The sequence below is a fragment of the Phoxinus phoxinus genome, assembly GCF_949152265.1.
Source record: "Phoxinus phoxinus genome assembly, chromosome: 13".
Lineage (NCBI taxonomy): Eukaryota > Metazoa > Chordata > Actinopteri > Cypriniformes > Leuciscidae > Phoxinus > Phoxinus phoxinus.
In genome coordinates, this window is record NC_136888.1 from 3058040 (window position 1) to 3080362 (window position 22323).

A 22323-nucleotide genomic window follows, 5' to 3' on the forward strand; every position below is an offset into this window, starting at 1 on the left:
TTCGGCCATGACTATAACATTTGGCAAACAAACGCTAGTTTGGCTCGCACGTCCGATTTTAAGGAAGTGACGTATATGCCGTAAAGCAGTCGAATTTTGTAGTTCTCTTTGTTCGCCGGTTACTACCCGAAACCCGAAGTTTAAAAGTACGATTAAAAACGCTACAGACCCCCGTCAGGCTATGACAGACGTGTAATTCAACCTATTGTAAGTCGATGTACCATCACAAGAGACTTGGAAATATATTATGAAGGTTGAAAAGTTACCTAGTGCTGCTTTAAAGGACAATGCAAGCTCTTCTTACCTAGACCGTGCTCGTCACCGAAGTCCTTGACGGCCAGCCCTGTCCAGGCCTGCTCAGACACACACTTTATTATAACCTGATTTGCCTCAATGCTGTCTGGAGGAGCTGGTCTCCACAACCTCACGATCTCTTCTGGCTTCGGGTAGTTGCCCTTCCAGCCCTCCTGCGCGATGAGCCTCGCCACCTCTGCAGCCGAAGCCTTGCGGTGTGTGAATCGCGCTGAGAGATAGAGTTAACTTTACTCATGCGAATCACGGTCAATTAAAGGGTTAGTTCACCCAAAAATGATAATTACCTCATGAATTACTCACCATCAAGCCATCCTAGGTGTATATGATCTTCTTTCAGACGAAGACAATCAGAGTTATATTAAAAAAATGTCCCGGCTCTTCCAAGCTTTATAATTGCAGAGAATGGGAGCCCAAAATTTGAAGCCCCCCAAAAAAGTGTATCCATCCATATGGTTGGGTATCATTTTAATTTTAATGATTCCGATTCTAATATCGATTCCTAATTTCAATTCCAATAAGGTAAAAAAATTTTTTTTTTAATATCATTCACATTTAGTTTTATTGCACAAAATGTAAGTGTAGCTGAATATCATGAACAAAAAACAACAGGCAAACACAAGGAATTTTGCCTGTGGTTTAAAAATAAGTCAAATTAAATTTCAAGCGTTATTAAAAAGGCAAGTAATTAAAAAAGAGGTTTGAAAATAAAAATAAATTGCTAATCGCAAAAAAAAAAAAAAAAAAAAAAAAGTTACAACTGAACAAAGATAAGACTGAAATAAACAGTGTTTTAAGATGTTCAGGTACAGAAACTGTAATAAAATGTAAAATAACACTGCGTTTTAGAAGTAAAGTATACATTACTAATATAGTTACAAAAGTTATTCAGTCAAAACCGAGTGAATTTTCTCTTTGTCTTTTGTTGTTTGATTAGTGTTATTATAGAGACGACAGCGGGAATATTAAACGGCGGTCTGCCGGAAGCTAGTGATTATAGTTTATAAAGTAATAAATAGATACAGTATATTCCTTACACATACGCATGGCTTTGCTTCATAAAGCCTGTAATAACCCCGTAGTCGTATGGATTACTTTTATAATGGATGGATGCACTTTTTTTGGGCTCCCAATAACTGCCATTATAAATCTTGGATTAGCCAGGATATTTTTTTATATAACTGATGGTCTTAGTCTGAAGGAAGAATGTCATATACACCTATGGCTTCAGGAGTAAATCATGTGGTATTTAAACATTTTTGGGTGAAGTATCCCTTTAATGGCCCAGTTTGGGTCGTGTCAATGCTGTATTGGTGTATTTTGAGACTCACAAAGCAGATGTTCCTCTCTCTTTTTGTACTGGGAGCTTCGCCACTTGTCAGAAAGCACACGGTCTCCTGGAAACCCGGAGTCGACCCGCTGCTTTTTCGAGGGTGGCTGACCCTCCAGAGAAACGGGGAATCTGGCTATGAAGGCCGGGAAGTCTTTACGTGAAGCGTGTTCCTCAATGCTGGATCCAGCAGAGCTCAGCTCAGCTAATGAGGTGTCGTCGTCCGAGGAGGCGCTGTATAAGTGATGAATAAATATAAGAAAAATGAGGACAGCATACTAACCAGATGTATAAAAGGACCAGCTGTATAAACATAACCATTATGTTAAGACATTATCTAATACGTTTTGATGCAACCGATTTAAAAAAAGCTATGAACAGTTTTAAAGGGATAGTTCACCCAAAAATGAAAAATACCATCATAAAAGTGCATCTATCAATCATAGAAGTGCATCTATCCATCATAAAAGTGCATCTATCAATCATAGAAGTGAATCTATCCATCATAAAAGTGCATCTATCCATCATAAAAGTGCATCTATCCATCATAAAAGTGCATCTATCCATCATAAAAGTGCATCTATCCCTCATTAAAGTGCATCTATCCATCATAAAAGTGCATCTGTCCATCATAAAAGTGCATCTGTCCATCATAAAAGTGCATCTATCCATCATAAAAGTGCATCTAACATCATAAAAGTGCATCTATCCATCATAAAAGTGCATCTGTCCATCATAAAAGTGCATCTATCCATCATAAAAGTGCATCTAACATCATAAAAGTGCATCTATCCATCATAAAAGTGCATCTAACATCATAAAAGTGCATCTATCCATCATAAAAGTGCATCTATCCATCATAAAAGTGCATCTATCCATCATAAAAGTGCATCTATCCATCATAAAAGTGCATCTATCCATCATAAAAGTGCATCTATCCCTCATTAAAGTGCATCTATCCATCATAAAAGTGCATCTGTCCATCATAAAAGTGCATCTGTCCATCATAAAAGTGCATCTATCCATCATAAAAGTGCATCTATCCATCATAAAAGTGCATCTAACATCATAAAAGTGCATCTATCCATCATAAAAGTGCATCTAACATCATAAAAGTGCATCTATCCATCATAAAAGTGCATCTAACATCATAAAAGTGCATCTATCCATCATAAAAGTGCATCTATCTATCATTAGAGTGCTCCACACGGCTCTAGGGTTTAATAAAGGCCTTCTAAAGTGAAGCGATGTGTTCGTGTACAAAAAAATACACATTTAAAACTTTATCGACTAAAATAACTAGCTTCCGACAGACGGCCGTACGCATCGTTTTACGGTGGAAGAGTGACCTCTGACCTGACGCATGACGTATTGATGAATGCATAAGCGCAGAGGATAGAGCAAAACACCGGTCATGAATTAGAAGTTTAAAACGACAATAAAAAATTAAAAAAAGTGGGAGGAGTTTGAGTTTGTTGCTCAGCCCTGTTATTTTAGTCGATAAAGTTTTAAGTATGGATATTTTTCTTACACGAACACTTCACTTCAGAAGGCCTTTATTAACCCACTGGAGCCGTGTGGAGCACTTTAATGATGGACAGATGCACTTATTTTATGTACTTAAAAACATAAACTGCCATTATAAAGCTTGGAAGGGCCGGGACATTTTTTAATATAACTCTGATGGTCTTGGTCTGAAAGAAGAAAGTCATACACCTAGATGACTTCAGGGTGAGTAAATCATGGGGTAAATTTTTATCTTCGGGTGAACTATCCCTTTAAAGAAAAAAAAAATGTATGTCTAACTTGTAAGACTAGGGTTAGAGTTTTATGCAACCGGCCCATGTGATGTGTTGAGTCCTTTGTTGAATGAAGAGACTGACCCGGACAAGGAGTCGAGGAGCACAGCGGCGTCCACGGTGTCCTGAGGCGTTGGATTCCCAGCGTCACGGGCCAGGTAAAGGTTTACGGCCTCCCGTCTGTGCGCCATCAGGAGCTTTTGTGAAGCCGATCCAACAGCCCTGCGCACGTCCTGGCTATTTACACAGGCCAGTTTATACCTGCAGGAGGAACACATCACGTCAAATCTTAACTGTGATATGACTGTGACTAGGGTCGGGAATCCAATACTTGTAGTAAAATTTAAATTTAAATTCCTCTTATCGATTCCTTTGTGAGCATTTCAATATGACTTTAAAACATTAAAGGTGCAGTGTGTAAGAATGACAGCTAGTGGTTGAAATAGGTACTGCAGCCCAAATTCAAAATATCGGAGATCTTTGTTTCCCGCCTCCTCAGACTCGACCCTCACATGGGTTGCCAGATTGAGGACACGCAACAGAACGAGTGCAATTGACAACGAAAGCCCAGGAGACTTACTCATTAAGTTAATGAGTTGATTTATCCGCGTTTAATATGCTCTCGTTCATAGAGATTTTTAGACGGACATCGAGGCTTTTTAGGTTGTGTGGAATCTGTAATCTCTGACCCAGTATGTTTGCTCGTTTCTATGGCTGCGATACGCTGTGTTTCCTAGCAACTGGCATCCCGGGTGTCTAAATACTATTGGGTGAACTGGGAGTGGGCGGAGTCACACAGACCAAAACCAAAACCGACTGACAACACGAAACGTGTAAAATAACTGGCTGTAGAAGTGTTTTTCATAGAAACGAGCACGTGAACTTAGCATGTTTCCTGAATATCTGCAAACATATTATGGTAATTGTATGCTTTAGTAAGAGTAAAAAAGTTACATACAGCACTTTTAAAAAGCGAGACAACTCACGTCTTCTGTTCTGCACACACATTCAAAGCTCGCTCACAGAAAATGTGATTTTAAAACAATGAGTTTTAAGTGCTGCAGGTGTGACTACAGCAGTCAACATTTGAAGCGGATCAAAACCTTTCATCAAAGTTACACATGAATTTTGAACAATAGCCGTTCTTGTCTTAGGACAACTTTGATTGTCCTACTTTTTTGATCCACTTCAAATGTTGACTACTGTATATTGGGCACGTCTTATGCTGCGTTCACACCAAACGTGAATAGAGCGTCTGGCGCGAGTGATTTCAATGTTAACGGATAATTCCGGTATTTAACACCTTGAGTCTATATTGTAGTTTGTTTTGGATGAACAAGAGTGGTGGACAACATTTTTTTGACAATGGTTCCTCTCTCGAGTTTTTGACTATAATAGAATTGGCCATGGACCCATTTAACATTGGAGTCAATGGGCATGTCCGAAAATGTCATTAAAACAGCCAATAATGTTCGTTTACAAAACTGTGCAACTCACCGAGTGATTAGTGGTGTTCGTTGATGTTCCAGAAACAAAAAGTGTTGCAAAATACAGTTTCTGTCGTGTTTTATTCATCATTTTGTAAAATCCCATTGAATTCTGTTGAAGGACTGAGTGCTCGTTAATATAAATGCGCTACCGGAAACGGAAAGGGGGCTGTTTACATTTGGTCGATGTAGTCTTTTTGCTCGCTTCCGTTTCTCATAAGGCGAGCGAGCAGAGCAACTGTGCTCCGGGAGAGTAAGCCAAATAAACAAACAAAACCTTCATTAATTGTTACTTGTAATATGAAGTTGAACTCGACTGTGACCGTGAGTGTCCCGCGAGACATAAACATCGGTTATCGCCATCAAGTGGTCGGGAGTGTGCTAACGCTTCAGATTCAAATATTGAGCGGAAGTTACACGGTTGTGAAGTGTCTGAAAAAATAGTTCCACTATAGCAAAATAAACGGATTGGAATCATATATTGCGACGATATATTGTTTATAATCATCAACGAACACCACTAACCACTCGGTGAGTTTAACAGTTTTGTAAACGAACATTATTGGCTGTTTTAATGACATTTTCGGACATGCCCATTGACTCCAATGTTAAATGGGTCCATGGCCAATTCTATTACAGTCAAAAACTCGAGAGAGAGGAACCATTGTCAAAAAAATGTTGTCCACCACTCTTGTTCATCCAAAACAAACTACAATATAGACTCAAGGTGTTAAATACCGGAATTATCCTTTAAGTCAATGTAAAGACGCATTTACGCGCGTCTGGAGGTCCTGCGGCACGAATGAGGCGTTTAGCTCGGCGCGGTAGAAGTCCAGTTCGCGTGAATAAGGCGAATTGAGCGTCTGGCGTGATACGCGCGAGTGGTGCTTTGTGCATTCCCGCGTTTGACACGAATTCGCATCTGACGCCCGAGTTGAAAAATTTTAACTTTGGCGTCAATTCGCACCGCGTTAACCAATCAGGAGCCTGCTTGCTGCTGTCACGTGGTGAAGTGACGTGATAAACGGGGGCAGGCCGGCTTTTCAGTTCATAATGTCATTTTAAATGTTTGGTCTCAATTAGTGTTGCTTTCGTCAACGAAAATTATGACTAAATATCGTCGTCAACAAACCTTTATCACGTGACGAAAACGAGACGAGACGAGACGTAAATGCTGGTCATGTGACGATGACTATAACTAAATGTATAATGCAATATTGTGTTGACGAATAAAAACGAGACTAAAAGTGGTTTACAAAATAAAAACTATGCTAAAATGTCTCCTCATTTTCATTGACCAAAACGAGACAAATGTTAGTCTCCTTGCACTGGGATTCGAGCAGCTGCAGCTTGCTTAAGGTAATGGCAAAAAAAAACACTTTTAGAACAGCGGCGAAAATGTAAAAGTAGGCTATATAAACTTTAATATATCCTTTTATCGAAACGGGTGCTTTGCTGTGCAAAGAGACACTTCGAAACATTTCAACCGCTGGTAATAGGCTACTTTCACTTTTGCCGCAGAGACAATTATGTCCTATAACGTGTCGCAGCTCAGTTTACGATACTGTTGAATGTTATTAATAACAAAACATGAATGAATGAGAAAGAAAATAGCAGGATGTGCTTTTTATATTGAAAATAAATATTAAAAGCCCGATAAGTCGCGAAAGAGAACTGAATTCCACTGATAGGATAGGAAGCTGCGCGCGCTTCAAGCGCAACACGCACACGCATAGTAGCCTGTCTTCGGTTGCGCGCCTAAACGGCCAAATAAACACAGAAATATATTTAAAAAAAATGCCAAGTCGAGTATTAAATGGGTTAAATAGAACTGCATTGCATTACTAAAAAAGACTAAAATACTGTTTTCATTGACTAAAATTAGACTAAATGTCATTAGTTTTCGTCGACTAAAACTAGACTAGACTAAAAAGAGTATGAATGTGACTAAAACTAATAAAAACTAAAATGACAGCTTGACACAAAGACTAGACTAAAATTAAAATTAAAACAGGCCGCCAAAAACAACTATAGTCTCAATAACTTATTTTATATGTTTGGGCTCAATAAATAATTCTGTAATATGACTAAATGCTGCGTGAAAGAAGGAATGACATTGTTCAGATCAGATGTGACACTGAACACTTGCAGTCATAGGCTACATTTCTGAATGAGATGAAGAAAAACTCACATAATTAAAGAAGTCGTTTGACCTACGTTATAACGAGTCATTAATGCATTTTAACATATGTTTCATATAATAGAACCGAAGCTATAGATTGTGAATTTAAACATGTCTCGTTTACCAGCGGCAGACGTCAGGAGGACTAGCCGAGGTAAGGCGGGTTACATGAGCGCTGAGCGCCCGGTGATCGCCTGGATCTCACAACTCTGAAAACGTCAGATCAATTTTTATAAATAGGCGCTATCTTTATAAATGAACCACAGATTTGAGCTTTAAACAACTACATTCTCGACTGAACAACATTTAAAACTACATTCGTGACACAATAACAGTAGTATTTTTAAATTTCGCGGCCTTTCTTGCAAACAGAAGCGGATTTCGCCTCGGACGCGCGTCAGTTTCGCTTCAAACGTTTGGTTTGGACACGCGAATGCATTCAAAATGTTCAAGCGTCAAACTAGATAGACGCGAATTTGACGCTCTGTTCGCGTTTGGTGTGAGCGCAGCATTAAAGTGACAGCAGCTTTCGTCTCTATAATAACACTAATCAAACAACAAAAGACTAAGAGAAAATTCACTCGTTCTTGACTGAATAACTTTTGTAACTATATTTCTAATGTATATTTTATATTGTAGTTATTTTACATTTGATTACAGTTTCTGTACCAGTTTCTGTACCTGTTTATTTCAATCTTATCTTTGTTCAGTTGTATCTATTTGTTGCGATTGCTAGTATTTTTTTAGTTCTTTTTAATTACTGAGTGTTTACATGTCTTTAATAATGCTTGAAATGTATATTAGTTAGGCTAGTTGTTTTTGCTATGGTATTTTTAGCCTGTTGATTTTTGTTCAAGATACATATAAATGTTTTACAATAAGACAAAGGGCCCTATTTTAACGATCTGAAACGCAAGTGTCAAAGCGCAAAGCTCAAGTAACTTTGTGGGCGGATCCCGGCGCTGTTGCTATTTTCCCGGCGGGATAAACAACTCTTGCGCCCGGCGCAAATCTAAAATGTGTTGTTCTGAAGTCGCTTCATTACTCATAGGTGTGGTTTGGGCGTAACGTGAAATAAACCAATCAGAGCGTCCTCTCACATTCCCTTTAAGAGCCGGCGCGCTTGTTCCACGGCGGATCGCTATTATAACGGCGGGTTTGCCGGCGCACGCCGTGAGCGGTTCACAGCCGAGGAGAGTGACGTTCTCGTCAGGCCGTAAAACACAGAGAAGTGACATTGGGGATGATGGGAGAAACACACACAAATTAGCTTCGGTTAAACAGGCGTATAATTTGGGTAAATGTGTAGCCTAATCTAGATTTTTTTTTTACATCTTCACGGACACAAGAATGATTTCCCTCGTGTGTTAATATTTTTCCTTGTAATAATGTATGATTTGCAAAAATGAAAACTGCTGCGTCTGTTAATAATTATTAGAGAATCAAAGTGTGTGTGTTGTTCACACGCTACATTATGGCCAAGCACGCGTCCTTAAAATACCATATCACTAACGCGCAACGCGCCACTGTCTTTAGACTGGGTTTCTCCTGGTCAGTGGTGCAATTGCTTTCTAAAACTGGAAAATAGCACCAGGGAACATTTGCGCCGGAACACACTCCTCTGTTCGCTGAACCGCCCCCGCGAGCGCAAGTTCATTCCCTAATTTACCGACGTGCGTCTGTGGAGGGAAGAGTCCGCTGTGCGCGGGTGCAAAATAGGAATGAGACATGCGTCGGTGTTCAAAGTCAATTGCGCTGGATGCAAGATAGGGCCCAAAATGTGAATGATTGTGGTGGCAATTTTATGATACTCATTGATCTTCAGTAAAATATAGATGATTCAAAGAATGTCACATGTGTGTCTCTCACTTGTAGTGAGAGAAGATTCGGTTTATGTACCTGGGGAGGCAGAAGGGGGAGACACTCCAGAGAACAGACGAGCAAGGACCTCTGACCTAGATGTCAGAAGGCCATTTGGTGCCGGGGGGCTTAGTGGGCCAACTAGTGACGTAAACTAGATATGGTTCCTTTGTCTATGGAAAACTACTGGGAGGAAGGCTCTGGGGGAAGAAGACCTTGGAAGAGCTAGGATAAAAAGGTGGTTCAGTCTGTCTGGGGGTGTGTCACTCTTCTGCACAGGGTAACAACTGTGTATTAGACTGCTCCTATTCTTGCAAGAATAAATACTTCTATTTTTATAATTTGACTCTGAGTGTCTCTTACGCAGTGATATTTGTTTGATGAATTTTTGCCACAACATGATATCCAAGTTTTTTTTTTTTTACCTTACTGGAATCGAAATTAGGAATCGATGAGCAGAATCGAAATCGTTCAAATTCAAACGATACCCAACTCTAACCGTGACTGATAGGATTTAGTAAAGTGTCTCCATTTACACGTGGATCTGTGTAGGTACAGTACGTACATGTCATGGAGGTTGCTCATGTCACGTGACACATTGCTAACAGCCGCGCCGGACGACAACAGGAAAAAAGCCCGGCAGAATTTTCCGAGCCTGATGTTCCCAGGCCTGATCTGCTTGTAGTACAGCTGAAAACACTGGAGAAACACCAGAGAGTTATTGAATGTAAAACACTGCGCTGTGTAATCTGCTGTTTGTATCACGCTAAAACGTACAGCTTCCTCCTCTTGGGTCAAGGCTATTCGCATGCTTGCAGTTTTGTCCTTCCTTGCGCCGATCACCACCCTGCCACCTTGAGCGATCCGCTCCACCCAGTCCTCATCCTGGAAACATTGAAGAGGTTTAGTTTACTATTGCATATGATACGTGTTCAGCATTTCACGAGTACAAACTCATTAACCCTTGTGCGAGCCTATTGACAGTTTAGTTTTTTTTTATCATTTTGCCTGTGTTAATGCCAGCTGTATATATTTTGGCACAGGTGTGTATTTTTATTGGAATTTTACTATTTCACCCCCATTTCCTTTAATAAATCAATTTTACATTAGTAACACAAAATAGTTCCTCAGGACATTTTGGACAAAAATGTCCCCATTAAAACTGAAATTTTTAATCCCAGGGACATTTAACTATAAAATGATGCAATATTATAGGGTGACCAAACGTCCTCTTTTGCCCGGACATATCCACTTTTTACGTATTGTCTGGGGCGTTCGGGTTTTTTAAAATCAATTTATGAAAATGTTTTTCATGGGACCATTAAGTGTGTAGGCTACTTTAAATTGACTGGCGCTTGCCTTTGCACCCCACCATATAAAACCGGCTTCAGCTTCGTCCCGTCTTGTTATAATCAGCCCGTTCCTCAATCCGCAGCGGCTCCAAGTAGAGAGCACGTCAGAAAACAGAGGCCCGTGTTTGTGTATGTGTGTGTGGTTCATCTCAGCCTCATTGGTCTGTCACTGCTCGTCAATGTCAGGATATTTGAAATGACCAATCATATCAAAGCAGGCGGACTTTATGTTCACAGAATTTTTGCAGCGTGACTCAACGCTTCTTCAGTTTACGGCCAAGTGCGAGATTAGATGCAAGTAACTAACAGCGTAAAAAAAAAAAAAGCCCAAATGTAAATTCACAGATGATTTACAGAGAAAATTCCTGTGTTTTCGTTTCGGTCGGGATCGAATGCATGACCTGCAGAGATGACGCACGTGTCAGTGTCAAGTACAGGTGACCTAGAAGCCCACATAAGGAAAGTAAAGGCTACAAGAGAACATCAGGAGGATTGAAATTGTTTTTTAATTTTTACTGAAATAGTGTAGTAGATTTTTTATTTTATTTTAACATATGGCCATGAAAATAAATAATGTCATGTAAAAGGTGTTAAAAGCTAAACTTTATTTTATTTTTATATTATTATATTGTTGCGGGCCAAACTTTGAATGGAAAGGATGTACATGTATTACTTTATGTATTAAAGTACAATAACATAGCTGTGAATGCATTTGTCAAGTATTTTTTAATGCATTCACCACCCAACCACGCCCCCACCCCTTAGCCACGCCTCCCCCAACCACACCCACACCCCTTAGCCACGCCCCCACCCCTTAACCACGCCCCAACCACAGCCCACACCTTAACCACGCCCCCCAAACATACCCCCATCCCTTAACCACGCCCCCAACCACACCCCACCCCTTAACCACACCTCCCCAAACCACATGCCACCCCTTAACCACGCCCCCACCCCTTAACAGGCCCCCAAAACTACGCCCCCACCCCCACCCCTTAACCACGCCCCACCAAACCTCACCCCACCCCTTAACCTCGCCCCACCAAACCACGCCCCCACCCCTTAACCACGCCTCCCCAAACCACGCCCCCGTCCTCTTTTCTGAAAACAAAAATATGGTCACCGTACAATATTAGTTAATAGGCTTTCATTCGGTTAGTAAAGGCTTCAAAATGAAACATTGCCCCAGATGCTGCCATTTCTCAGGTTTGGCCTATACAGCAAATACTCGCTTTACTCCGGTGTTCTGCTTCGGCATATTATAGAGCCAACTGGATAAATTATGCAGCTGTAATTGTGTGGGTATGGATGTCAGAGAGTGGTTTGTATGCGTGTAATAAAAAAATGTGTGTGTGTGCTCGCATTTATGTGCTTGTAATATTTGAAAGAGAGAAACTATACTGCAAATGACAAATCCACCCACTGTGTGCACCAGTGGAGTTTTGCAGCATCTAATGGGTAAAATGTGGTACTGCGCCCAAACAAGATCTCACTGAAAGCTCTTTTTTTTGGATCTCAACCTTTTCTAGCAGTTTTAGAGTTCAACAAGTTTCATAAAATATATTTTTTTATATAAAATATTGTTCATAAACTTAAACCGCTATACTTTTTAATTTTTTTCACTTTTTACACTTTTAATCTGCCAAGGGTCTTCTTTAAAATGAGACCAAACTTAAGTCTGTGCTACCAAGCTTCAAATTGTGATGACAGTTTTTTGACACAGACATTGTTGTCCTCTATGGACCTACGTGTAACCTTTTTAAAACGACGCACGAGGGTTAAAGTAGATCAGGGATGTTCAACTTCGGTCCTGGAGGGCCACTGTCCTACAGAGTTTAGCTTCAACCCTGACAAAAGCTCTTTTCTAGTAATCCTGAAAACATTGATTAGCTTGTTCAGGTGTGTTTAATTAGGGTTGGAGCTAAACTCTGCAGGACAGTGGCCCTCCAGGACTGAAGTTGAACATCCCTGAAGTAGATGAACTTACGGTCAATCCGGTTATGGCTCCTGGACACTGCATGTGCCGGTAGACCAAGAGCGCCTCGCAGTAACAGCGGTACAACGTCTTCTCTGGGTTCGAGACCGCGGTGCCCTTCAGCAGATCCCCGTGGATCCTGAGAAAGTCTGACTGCGCAACTCTCAGAATCCCCTGGCGATCTCTAATGCTGCGAGCTCTGTCACCGGACCGCCTGTGCCTGCATTCAACACAAACCAGACCGGTTATTAAAGACACTTGTGATTATGTGAGGAAGCAACCATAACCTATGTTCTTAGTATTATTAAAATAGGGGTTGTATGCTTTAGTTCATTTTTGTTTGTGTATCTGTTTTTAGTATTATCATCATAGGATATGGCATGTTTTATATTATTTACATTGAATCATTTAGCAGACGCTTTTATCCAAAGCGACTTACAAGTGAGGAGAGCAATAGAAGCAGTGAAATAACAGAAGGACAACAATCTGCAAGTGCTATGACCCTTCCCAGTTGAGTCTAACGCAGTTTTTTTTAAATACATATAGAATAGAATAAACATTATAATATTATAGGATATAGAATGCTTTAGTGAACGTTTTTGTTTTATGAATGTAGTAAGGTAGTGAGATTGATGTTGTCTGTGTGCGAGGATTAAACGTGGTTGCTTCTATTGTAACAAATCTAATTTCCTGAGAAGGATTAATAAAGTATCTATTCATCTATCTATTCATCCATCCATCTATCTATTCATCCATCCATCCATCCACAATCCACCCATCCACTATCCATCCATCCATCTACTAACAATCCATCCATCCATTACTATCCATCCATCCACTATCAATCCATCATCCATCCATCCAACATACATCCACTATCCATCCATCATCCATCCATCCATCCATCATCCATCCATCCATCCACTATCCATCAATCCATCCACTATCCATCCATCCATCCACTATCCATCCATCCATCCACTATCCATTCATCAATCATCCATCCATCCACTATCAATCCATCCATCCATCCACTATCAATCCATCCATCCATCCACTATCAATCCATCCATCCATTCATCCATCCATCCAGTATCAATCCATCCATCCATCACTATCCATCCAACATCCATCCACTATCCATCCATCCACTATCCATCCATCCATCCATCCATCATCCATCTATCCATCCATCCACTATCCATCCATCCAACATCCATCCACTATCCATCCATCCATCCATCCATCCATCCATCACTATCCATCCATCCACTATCTATCCATCCATCCATCCATCCACTATCCATCCATCCACTATCTATCCATCCATCCATCCATCCATCCACTATCCATCCATCCATCCACTATCCATCCATCCATCCACTATCCATCCACTATCCATCCATCCATCCACTATCCATCCATCCATCCACTATCCATCCACTATCCATCCACTATCCATCCATCCACTATCAATCCATCCATCCATCCATGCACTATCCATCCATCCATCCACTATCCATCCACTATCCATCCACTATCCATCCATCCACTATCAATCCATCCATCCACTATCCATCCATCCACTATCCATCCATCCATCCACTATCTATCCATCCATCCATCCATAACATTAGTAAAAAAAAAGCAGCTCAATGCAAAGTGAACCAGTAACCTCGTATCCCAGGTCTTGTCATGTGTCTTGGATACAGTCTTCCTCAGAGTCTTCAGCATGTTAGTGTAACTCTTGCATTTGGACCGGAGCTCTGGCTCGGTTCTGCACAGATCCAGCCTTGTCGTCAGGTATTCCAGGAACCGTATAATGCTCTTGATGTAATTATTGAGGGATGTTGTGCCCATGTCTGTGCGCTGCAGGGCCGTCAGAAAGTCCCGGGTCTCTGTCCTTTTAGACAAGAAGTCCAGAGACGGCTCACTCGCCGTGGGCTGCACGTACCGGAGGAAACGGGACACGTTGTCAACCTGTGAAGAAGGACGTGAGAAACAAGTTTCAGCATTAACCCTCTGGGGTCGGCGGTCGCGCCAGCTCGCTTTTTTTCTAAATAAATAAAAAATACAAGTTTTTCTGAGGTAATATGTTATGTAATCTTGTTAAAATGGATTTCATAAAATTGGTATCGAAAAAAGTATCGTTAGGAACCGGTATCGAAACTGAGGTATCGAAATTCGCCTTTGGCTAAGCCACGCCCTAGAATGTAGATTGACCAATCACAGTGCAGCCAAGAACGAGCTCCCACAGAGGGTCCGACACTTTTTCACGGCGCTCCATTGACTTCAACGCAGGCAGCTCATATTTTTGGTCTCGGCAGGCTATTACGTCGTCGTTTTATTAAAAATATGGTTAAACGTTGTGCCTGGGGCGTTTGTAACACAGATACACGTTTCCCAGAGAGGTTGGAGGGGGGTGTCCGTTTTTTCCCCTTCCCAAAACCGAAGTTAAATACTGACAAGTGTCGTCTTTGGATTAAACTGTGTGGACGTCCTCAGTCAGCGAAACCCTTCAAGATCAACAACACACTTTTGCTCTAAGATACATATAGCTTTTAACCTTACTGTGAAGTTACACTAGTTAGACAGTTTTATGCTGTTTTATGATTTCGGTTCTCTACCCTAATTGTTGATAAGCTAGCACACGCTGCTAATAAATACAACTTTATACTCGCGTAGTCCGTTTGCTTTGTAATAATGATTATAGAAGTGAATAGAGACCTACCCAGCTTTGCATGAACAGTGTTTCTCCTGATATTGTGAGTCCCAGCCTCCGTATCGATTAGGATATGCGGTGGTTCATGTTTTGACTGTGACCGTTATGCTTTTGCCTCTATTTGGATGCCTTGTTGTTGCTTGCGTTTCACCGGTATGTCTTGAATATAGCATTCGAACGCTGCAGACACTTTTATCGGACACTTTATTTGCTGCTTTATAAAAGTTTGATAAAATTTCAGCAGGAAGAGCCGTCACAGCATAAGACATGTTGATACCAAACCAGAGCCCAGATGAAGTTGTCAGAGGTAGCAACAGTAACTAAGGGGGGCGGGGCTTAGCCAAAGGTGAATTGGCACCGGATCGAAAGATTTTGAACGATACCCAGCCCTAATTATGGGAGGGTCTTTGTGTTTCTCAGGTGTGAAACACTCAATATTCATGATGATTCATGCCTCCTCGCATAAAGCTTTCTTACACAAGACATGTCTTACAAATTTTAAATCAATATATTGTCTTATCTGAATGAGTATGCAGGATGATTTTTACATAGTTTTTAAGCAAATATTCTAGGCTACGTGACAATTTTCAAAAGTCTTGTGAAGAAATAATCAGTATGTGTTTCATGACCTTATTTCAGTGACAATTTTTTCCCCCACAAACCACGCATAAACGTCATTATCTCAAAACTAAAAACTTTTACATACATGCTGCTGACATATTATTGTAGCAGAGTTTGTGCGGAATACAGTGTAATAAGACTTTAGCCATGAAAATTCAACAAATTCTAATTCTACATCAATGAGGACATATTTATGAATAAAGACATTGATCAGGCATGTGATTGGCTAAGGACAAAAAAGAAGGAAAATATACTGAGACCATTTAAAATGTAGGCAATGGCTTATAAAGAACCTTTCTTCCATATCCACTTAGGTTTCTCAGCTTGCACTCTAGCATTTGTGTGGGCCAGGTAACGTTAGCTTTGCATAAAAAAAATGGTTATCATTCGCATGGCTACTTTTACTTTTATACTTTAAGTAAATTTCCAAGCCTGTACTTTGGTACTTTAACTTGAGTAAAGAAGTTAAATCAGTACTTCTACTTTTACCAGAGCATTTTTTAACACAAGTATCTGTACTTCTACTTAAGTACGAAAAGTGAGACGGACTATTTTCTTTAGCGGAAGCAATATACTTTTTTTTTTTTTTTTTTTTTTTTAACGTTTTTAAATAAATAAACTCCTTTTAAAATCAATATTTTGTGTCAAATTATTGATTTATTTGGTAGGTAGCCATGTAATAAGCGGGATAATGTAGAGTTTGTCTTACATGTACTTCATGAGGCACACGCGCGCAGTCTTTTGCTCTCTCTCCCTCCCTCTGTCAAGCACGTGCTAAGCGGTTTGGAGCAAAAGCTCTGCGCGCTCACTCGCACTAGATTCCGGTAGTGTTGTCACGATACTAGAATTTCTAACTTCGATACGATACCTTGAAAAATATCGATATTCGATACCATTTTCGATACCACAGAGAAAAAAACTGCCACAATATTAAGGGGGTATTTTTTTTTTTTTAAAGCTAAATATAACAAGTCTAGAACATGACAATGAGATATATTTTACATGAACAAAAATGTCCTGAGTTCTATCTGTTAATATTTTTTAATTGGACCAGGGCTAACATGACCCGTTGTATTTGTATAACCTACTGTAATCAAAGATTAAAATATAGCCTACTGTAGTAGGCCAAAACTGTTTTTTTGCTTTTTACTGTAAAAAAGCACTCAACAGTATCAAATTGGAGGATAGAGTGTCAGTAATGTATAATAATAAGATTAAACATTCAATTTTCAGTTAAAGGCATTTCATTATTGAATTCAGAGATGCCATTGTCTAACTGTCTAGTTAAATTCATATCTGTGTAATCAAATTGATGATAATCGCTAATGAAGGCAAATTGCAGAATTAAATAATAATTTTCTGAATAAAGTTAAATAGGCACAAGTTAATTTACATTTGACCACAGTTAAAATATTTACTTGTCGGATTCCTCAGTCAGATTATGTTAACTTTAAGAATTACGGTGAAAAAACGAGACAACACGGACTCATATCAACAACAATACTAGGCCATCTTGGTTAATGTTTCAGAAAAGTTAAAATGAGAAGCGTTACAGTGTTTCGTTTAGGATTGTTTTTAGCAGTGGGGAAAGGTCTGTCCAAACAACAAACACCCCTGATGCTGAGCGTAGCCTATGCTTGCTAAATGGTACCCCTGGAGCCTGTTCCTTAAGTCTGTTTTCACCTATAAAATAATTTTAAAAAATTAGTGATGTGAGGGATTATTGATTGTCAAACAATCTTTTGGGTGCCCGCAGCCCGCTCGCAGTGTGAAGCGCGTATCTGCACTATTCTCTGACATACCCGCTCGCAGTGTGAAGCGCGTGTCCGCGCTATTCTCCGACTCCGACATGCCCGCTCGCGGTGTGTAGCGCGTGTCCACGCTATTCTCCGACTCCGACATGCCTGCTCGCGGTGTGTTATTACGCGTGTCCGCGCTATTCTCCGACATGCCCGCTCGCGGTGTTCTTTATCAATCAACCAAAGCCGGTCGCGGGGGCGCCGCCCTCGCCATCTTTCCATTCACTTCACTTTTGCTATTTAACCAGAGCGAATGAGACGAGTGCGTCACGTGTGGTGTTTGTCAACGCGCCTTTGGGGAGAAGTGAAAGTGAAAGCTCGGCTAGTATCGATACTTCGGGAAATTAGTATTGGTACCGTTCAGATATTTCAGTATCGATATTTATCGAAATATCGATATTTTTGACAACACTAGATTCCGGGAGACACTATTTGCAGCCATCAGTGAACTATATATTTAAAATAATTATTAAAATATAATTATTGATTTTTCATTAGGCTATTTTTTGGTGCCCCCTCAGCACTCGGTACCCTACGCAGTGCGTGATGCGCATGGTGGGAGCGGTAGTACTGAATGAACCTTATTGAAAAGTGTTACCATCTTATCAGTTAACGGTTAATAAACGGTTAATAATCGGATAATGTGAGGTAGCCATGTAATAAGCGGGATAATGTAGAGTTTGTCTTACATGTTCTTCATGCGGTTTGGACTTTGGAGCACAGTCTCTGTCTCGCGGGCGCCCCCGCCCCCCCTTTTTGTGTGTGTGTGGTTTTTTTTACAGATCTGCATGATTCACGTAGGTCACATTTTCTGGTCGGAATATCCGGAATTCCGGATTAATCCGGAAAAATCACATCCCCGATTGATTTTAGCTAATAAAATACTTAAACTACACAGTGTACCTTTAATTTAGTAGCCAAATTGGCCGGTGAGTGACAAAGTTAATTCCAAACCCTGGCATACATAAACCTACCAACATCCAATGCCATAATTTTTGGAATGAAAAAATCGCATTTAAGTCGCATAACATCTGTTAATGGAAACGCCGTCATATCGCATTTCACATTTATCAACAGTTTTGCGCAAATCTGTAAGCAAACCGTGTGCAATGAAACGGGTGAAGAGATCTCACCTTGTTTTGCCAGTTGGAGATCCTGAGTGACTTCGTCAGGTACTTCTTAAAGTCCACCAGGAGCTTGGCATGAGCCGGGAACTTGCCATACAGACCCGCCTCCTTCATCTTTATCCTCACGGAAGAGGTTTCGGTTGAAGCAGGATCTCTATCGGTCGTGTCCGAGTCACTTTCAGGATCCAGGGCTGTGTGGGACTCCTGAGGCTGGTTGGTGATGAAGAAACCCCGGCGCTGAAGCTCCTCCACCATGATAACCCGCGAGTGTGTGTCGGGCAGGATCTCACGGAGATCCCTGTAATCCCAGGTCCTGCTGTTGCGGATCCACTCTTGACTGGAAGCCTTGGCCTTCTGGACCTCCTGCGTTCGCTCTTCAGGTGTGCTGCCGTTTTTCATGCACACCCTGGCCAGGTGAACGGAGAGGTTCTCCTGAGGCTTGTGGCACCGCAAACAGTGCACGATTGGGTCAGGAGATCTTCGAGAAATAAGATATAAAGAAATGTGATTGAAAGAAAGTAAATGGGAAGCAGAAGAACAGATAGCATTTATAGTGACTGACCCTCATGTCAGGATTCGATATCATGAATGATATTGAACTCACGATACAATATTACTGTGACACTCGAGATACAAGACATATGATAAAAAGTTAACAAAAAATGTACTGTTGATTGCAATGCTAAATTTTATATTACATTGTGTGTGTGTGTAAATGAATAGTCTTGGACTTGGTGTTGGAAACCCAAAGCACAGGACAATAGAGACACCAGAACAACAATATGCATGATTCTGAAGCTGAAAATACAGAATTATGTTAGAATATGTTTGAACTCTGTCACTGACTATATTTAAAATAATGTAGGCCACTTTTTACTGGTAACATCAGACATTTGGCATTATCAGGACCCACAAATATCCCCCCATTGCATTATTATACATCAACATTATATATGGTAGTGTAATGTAGTACTGACACTAAAACTCTGAAAACTTCAATTTTTTTAAACAATACATTTTGTCACTATCCACGATACATAATGTTGCATTTTTGTAGTGCGATGTATTGTGACATGATATATTGTTACAGTCCTATTGTTAAGGGGTGTGAAAGTGCACAGAAGACTATGGTCAATAGGTAAACACCCCCCACACACACAGTCTTTAATAATCTTATGAAAATGAACCATGGTCTTTGAATAAAACCAAAAACCCATGGTTAATATAGTTAAAACCCCAAATGAACCATGGTTTTGACTTTTGAAACTTTAAAGGAGTCATGAACTGGCTTTTTCTTTTTTATTATATTGTTGTCTGAGGTCAACCTATGACGTACGCTTGTTTTTTACATTTAAAAACATCAAAATGAATAAGTATTAGGCTAGTATGATGACCTCTTATGTCAAAAGCTCAAGGAAAATTTGATTTCTCAGTTCATCACCCCTTTAAAACCCCAATTGGTTTAATTTTAGCATTGCTAACCTAGGTTTTTTTTATTTGATTTTGAACAAAATTTGTTTGTCTTAAACTCTCCTTAAACATAAGATAACGTCAGATAAAACCCTAATTCAGTAACTTTAAAAACAAATTATTTTGATTTAAATCCGTGTTGACCTAGTTTTTAATTTGATTTATCAAACTTGGTTTGTCTTAAACTACATATAATGTCAGATTAAACCCTAATTCAGATGCAACCAACATAACCTCTGACCTTAAAGGTATAGTTCACCCAAAAGTGAAAAAAATTTTTTCAAATAAAGTTGTTCCAAACCTGTATAACTTTTTTTTCTTCTGTTGAACACAAAATAATATTTTTTATTTTTCAAATGGTTGGTAACCAGTTGATGGCACCCATTGACTTCCATAGTAATAATACAAATACTATGGAAGTCAATGGGGAGTAACTGTCAGGTAACCAACAGTCTTCAAAATATCTTATTTTTCATGTTCAAAAGGAGAAGGAAACTCATACAGGTTTGGAACAACACGAGGGTGAGTTAGTAACGAAAACATTTAATTTTTATTATCCAAATCGTTTATTCTTGGATAAATTAAATGCAAAAAACATCATCAGAAGGAAATCACACAAGCCTCACCTCTTCTGATCTCGTTCAGCCATTTTCACAGCAGTTACAGCAAGACAAGTGTCTGACAATGCAGAAGAGTTTGTTGATGAAAGAAGAACACGTTTAGGTTTAGAGACGTTTCTTCTTCTTCTAACATCATTTGTCATCCAGTTTGTTTGTACATTACCGCCTCCTTCTGCTCCGGAATGTGTAAACCTGTGATCTCTCTTTTTTTTTTCTTTTATTCAACTTTCATAAAAGCTTACAATGACATTTAACATCAAACATAAGACAAACAGACATTGGGAAAAACATATAACAGATCTTACATTGTACAGAGTAAAACGTTAAATTCAATATAAGAGATGTTTTTATGCACTTCTTATTTCTAGTGATTGAATTCAATGAGTCATAAAAAAAAAAAAAAATGAAAGGAGGGTGTTATAGACATTACTTTAGCTTTATGTATATGAAACTTCCCAATAATAATTATTAACTTTAATGTGTTATCAATCATATCTGAGCCAGTAAAACCTGTGATCTCACCTCTTGTATTTCTGTCAGTTTGTGCCAATGTGGGCGGGGCTTAGCTAACCTGTAGTGATGTCACTGAAGCTGAGCCAATAAGAAGAACCAAAGGCGTGGAAGTGTCATTTTTACTAACATTAAGCTGGATAGGGTTTTTAATGTTTTTCAGCGAAGTCTCTTGTGCTCACCAAATAATATTGTGAAATATTATTACAATTTAAAATAAACTGTTTTCTATGTGAATATAATAAAAAAAATAATTTATTCCTGTGATCAAAGCTGAATGTTCAGCATCATTACTCCAGTCTTCAGTGTCACATGATCCTTCACAAATCAGTGTAATATGATTTGATGCTCAATAAACATTTATGATTTTTTTTTATCAAAGTTGAAAGAGTTTTTGATGCTTATTTGTAGAAGTAATGCAATGCATTCAAACATCCGTGGTAAGATTATTAGAAATTAATAATTAATATTTTTATTCATCAAGGAGGATGCATTAAATTGATCAAAAGTGACAGCAAAGACATTTATAATGTTGCAAATGTACATACATTTAATAAATGCAAATAAAGTATCACAGTTTCCACAGAAATATGAAGCAGCACAACTGTTCAACATTGACAATAATCAGTTTCTTGAGTAAATCATCATCCTGATTTCTGAAGGGTCATGTGACACTGAAGACTGGAGTAATGATGCTGAACATTCAGCTTTGATCACAGGAATAAATTACACTTTACTATATATTCACACAGAAACCAGTTTATTTAAATTCTAATAATATTTCACAATATTCCAAGAGACTTCTTTCTAAAACATTTAAAAATACTTCTGAATGACAAATTACAACAAATTGGTAATTACGTGTACACATTAGTTTGTTATTGTGTTATTATATATAGCTAGTTTAAATGGGCGGTAAAATGCCATTTTCACAAGATGTAAAATAAGTCTCTGATGTCCCCAGAGAGTGTGTGTGTGAAGTTTTAGCTCAAAATACCCCACAGATATTTTTATATCGCATGTTAAAGTTGTCACTTTTTGAGGGTGAACAAAAACGCACCGCTTTGTGTCTGTCCCTTTAAATGCAAATGAGCTGCTGCAGAGGGCGGGGTTTCAAGAGCTTGTGTGTGTGTGTGTGTGTGTGTGTGTGTGTGTGT

The 22323-nt window shown here is 39.5% G+C and overlaps 1 protein-coding gene across 2 annotated transcripts in view; it reads right to left on the reverse strand.

The window, feature by feature from the left end:
* LOC307009370 (uncharacterized protein) overlaps positions 1–20893 on the reverse strand; it is a 23906-nt gene extending 3013 nt beyond the window's left edge. The window contains exons 1-9 of one of the 2 annotated variants that reach the window (XM_079633068.1): positions 20663–20893; positions 18573–19044; positions 13973–14277; positions 12310–12517; positions 9748–9855; positions 9536–9669; positions 3526–3702; positions 1644–1876; positions 305–523 (exon numbers count right to left, since the gene is read on the reverse strand). In XM_079633068.1, coding sequence (XP_079489194.1) covers positions 305–523; positions 1644–1876; positions 3526–3702; positions 9536–9669; positions 9748–9855; positions 12310–12517; positions 13973–14277; positions 18573–19044; positions 20663–20799 — 1993 coding nt within the window. In that variant the 5' untranslated portion in view covers positions 20800–20893. Of the gene's footprint in view, positions 1–276; positions 524–1643; positions 1877–3525; positions 3703–9535; positions 9670–9747; positions 9856–12309; positions 12518–13972; positions 14278–18572; positions 19045–20662 lie in introns of both variants that reach the window. The other variant, XM_079633069.1, reaches the window with a different exon arrangement.
* Between the last annotated feature and the right edge of the window lie 1430 nt (positions 20894–22323).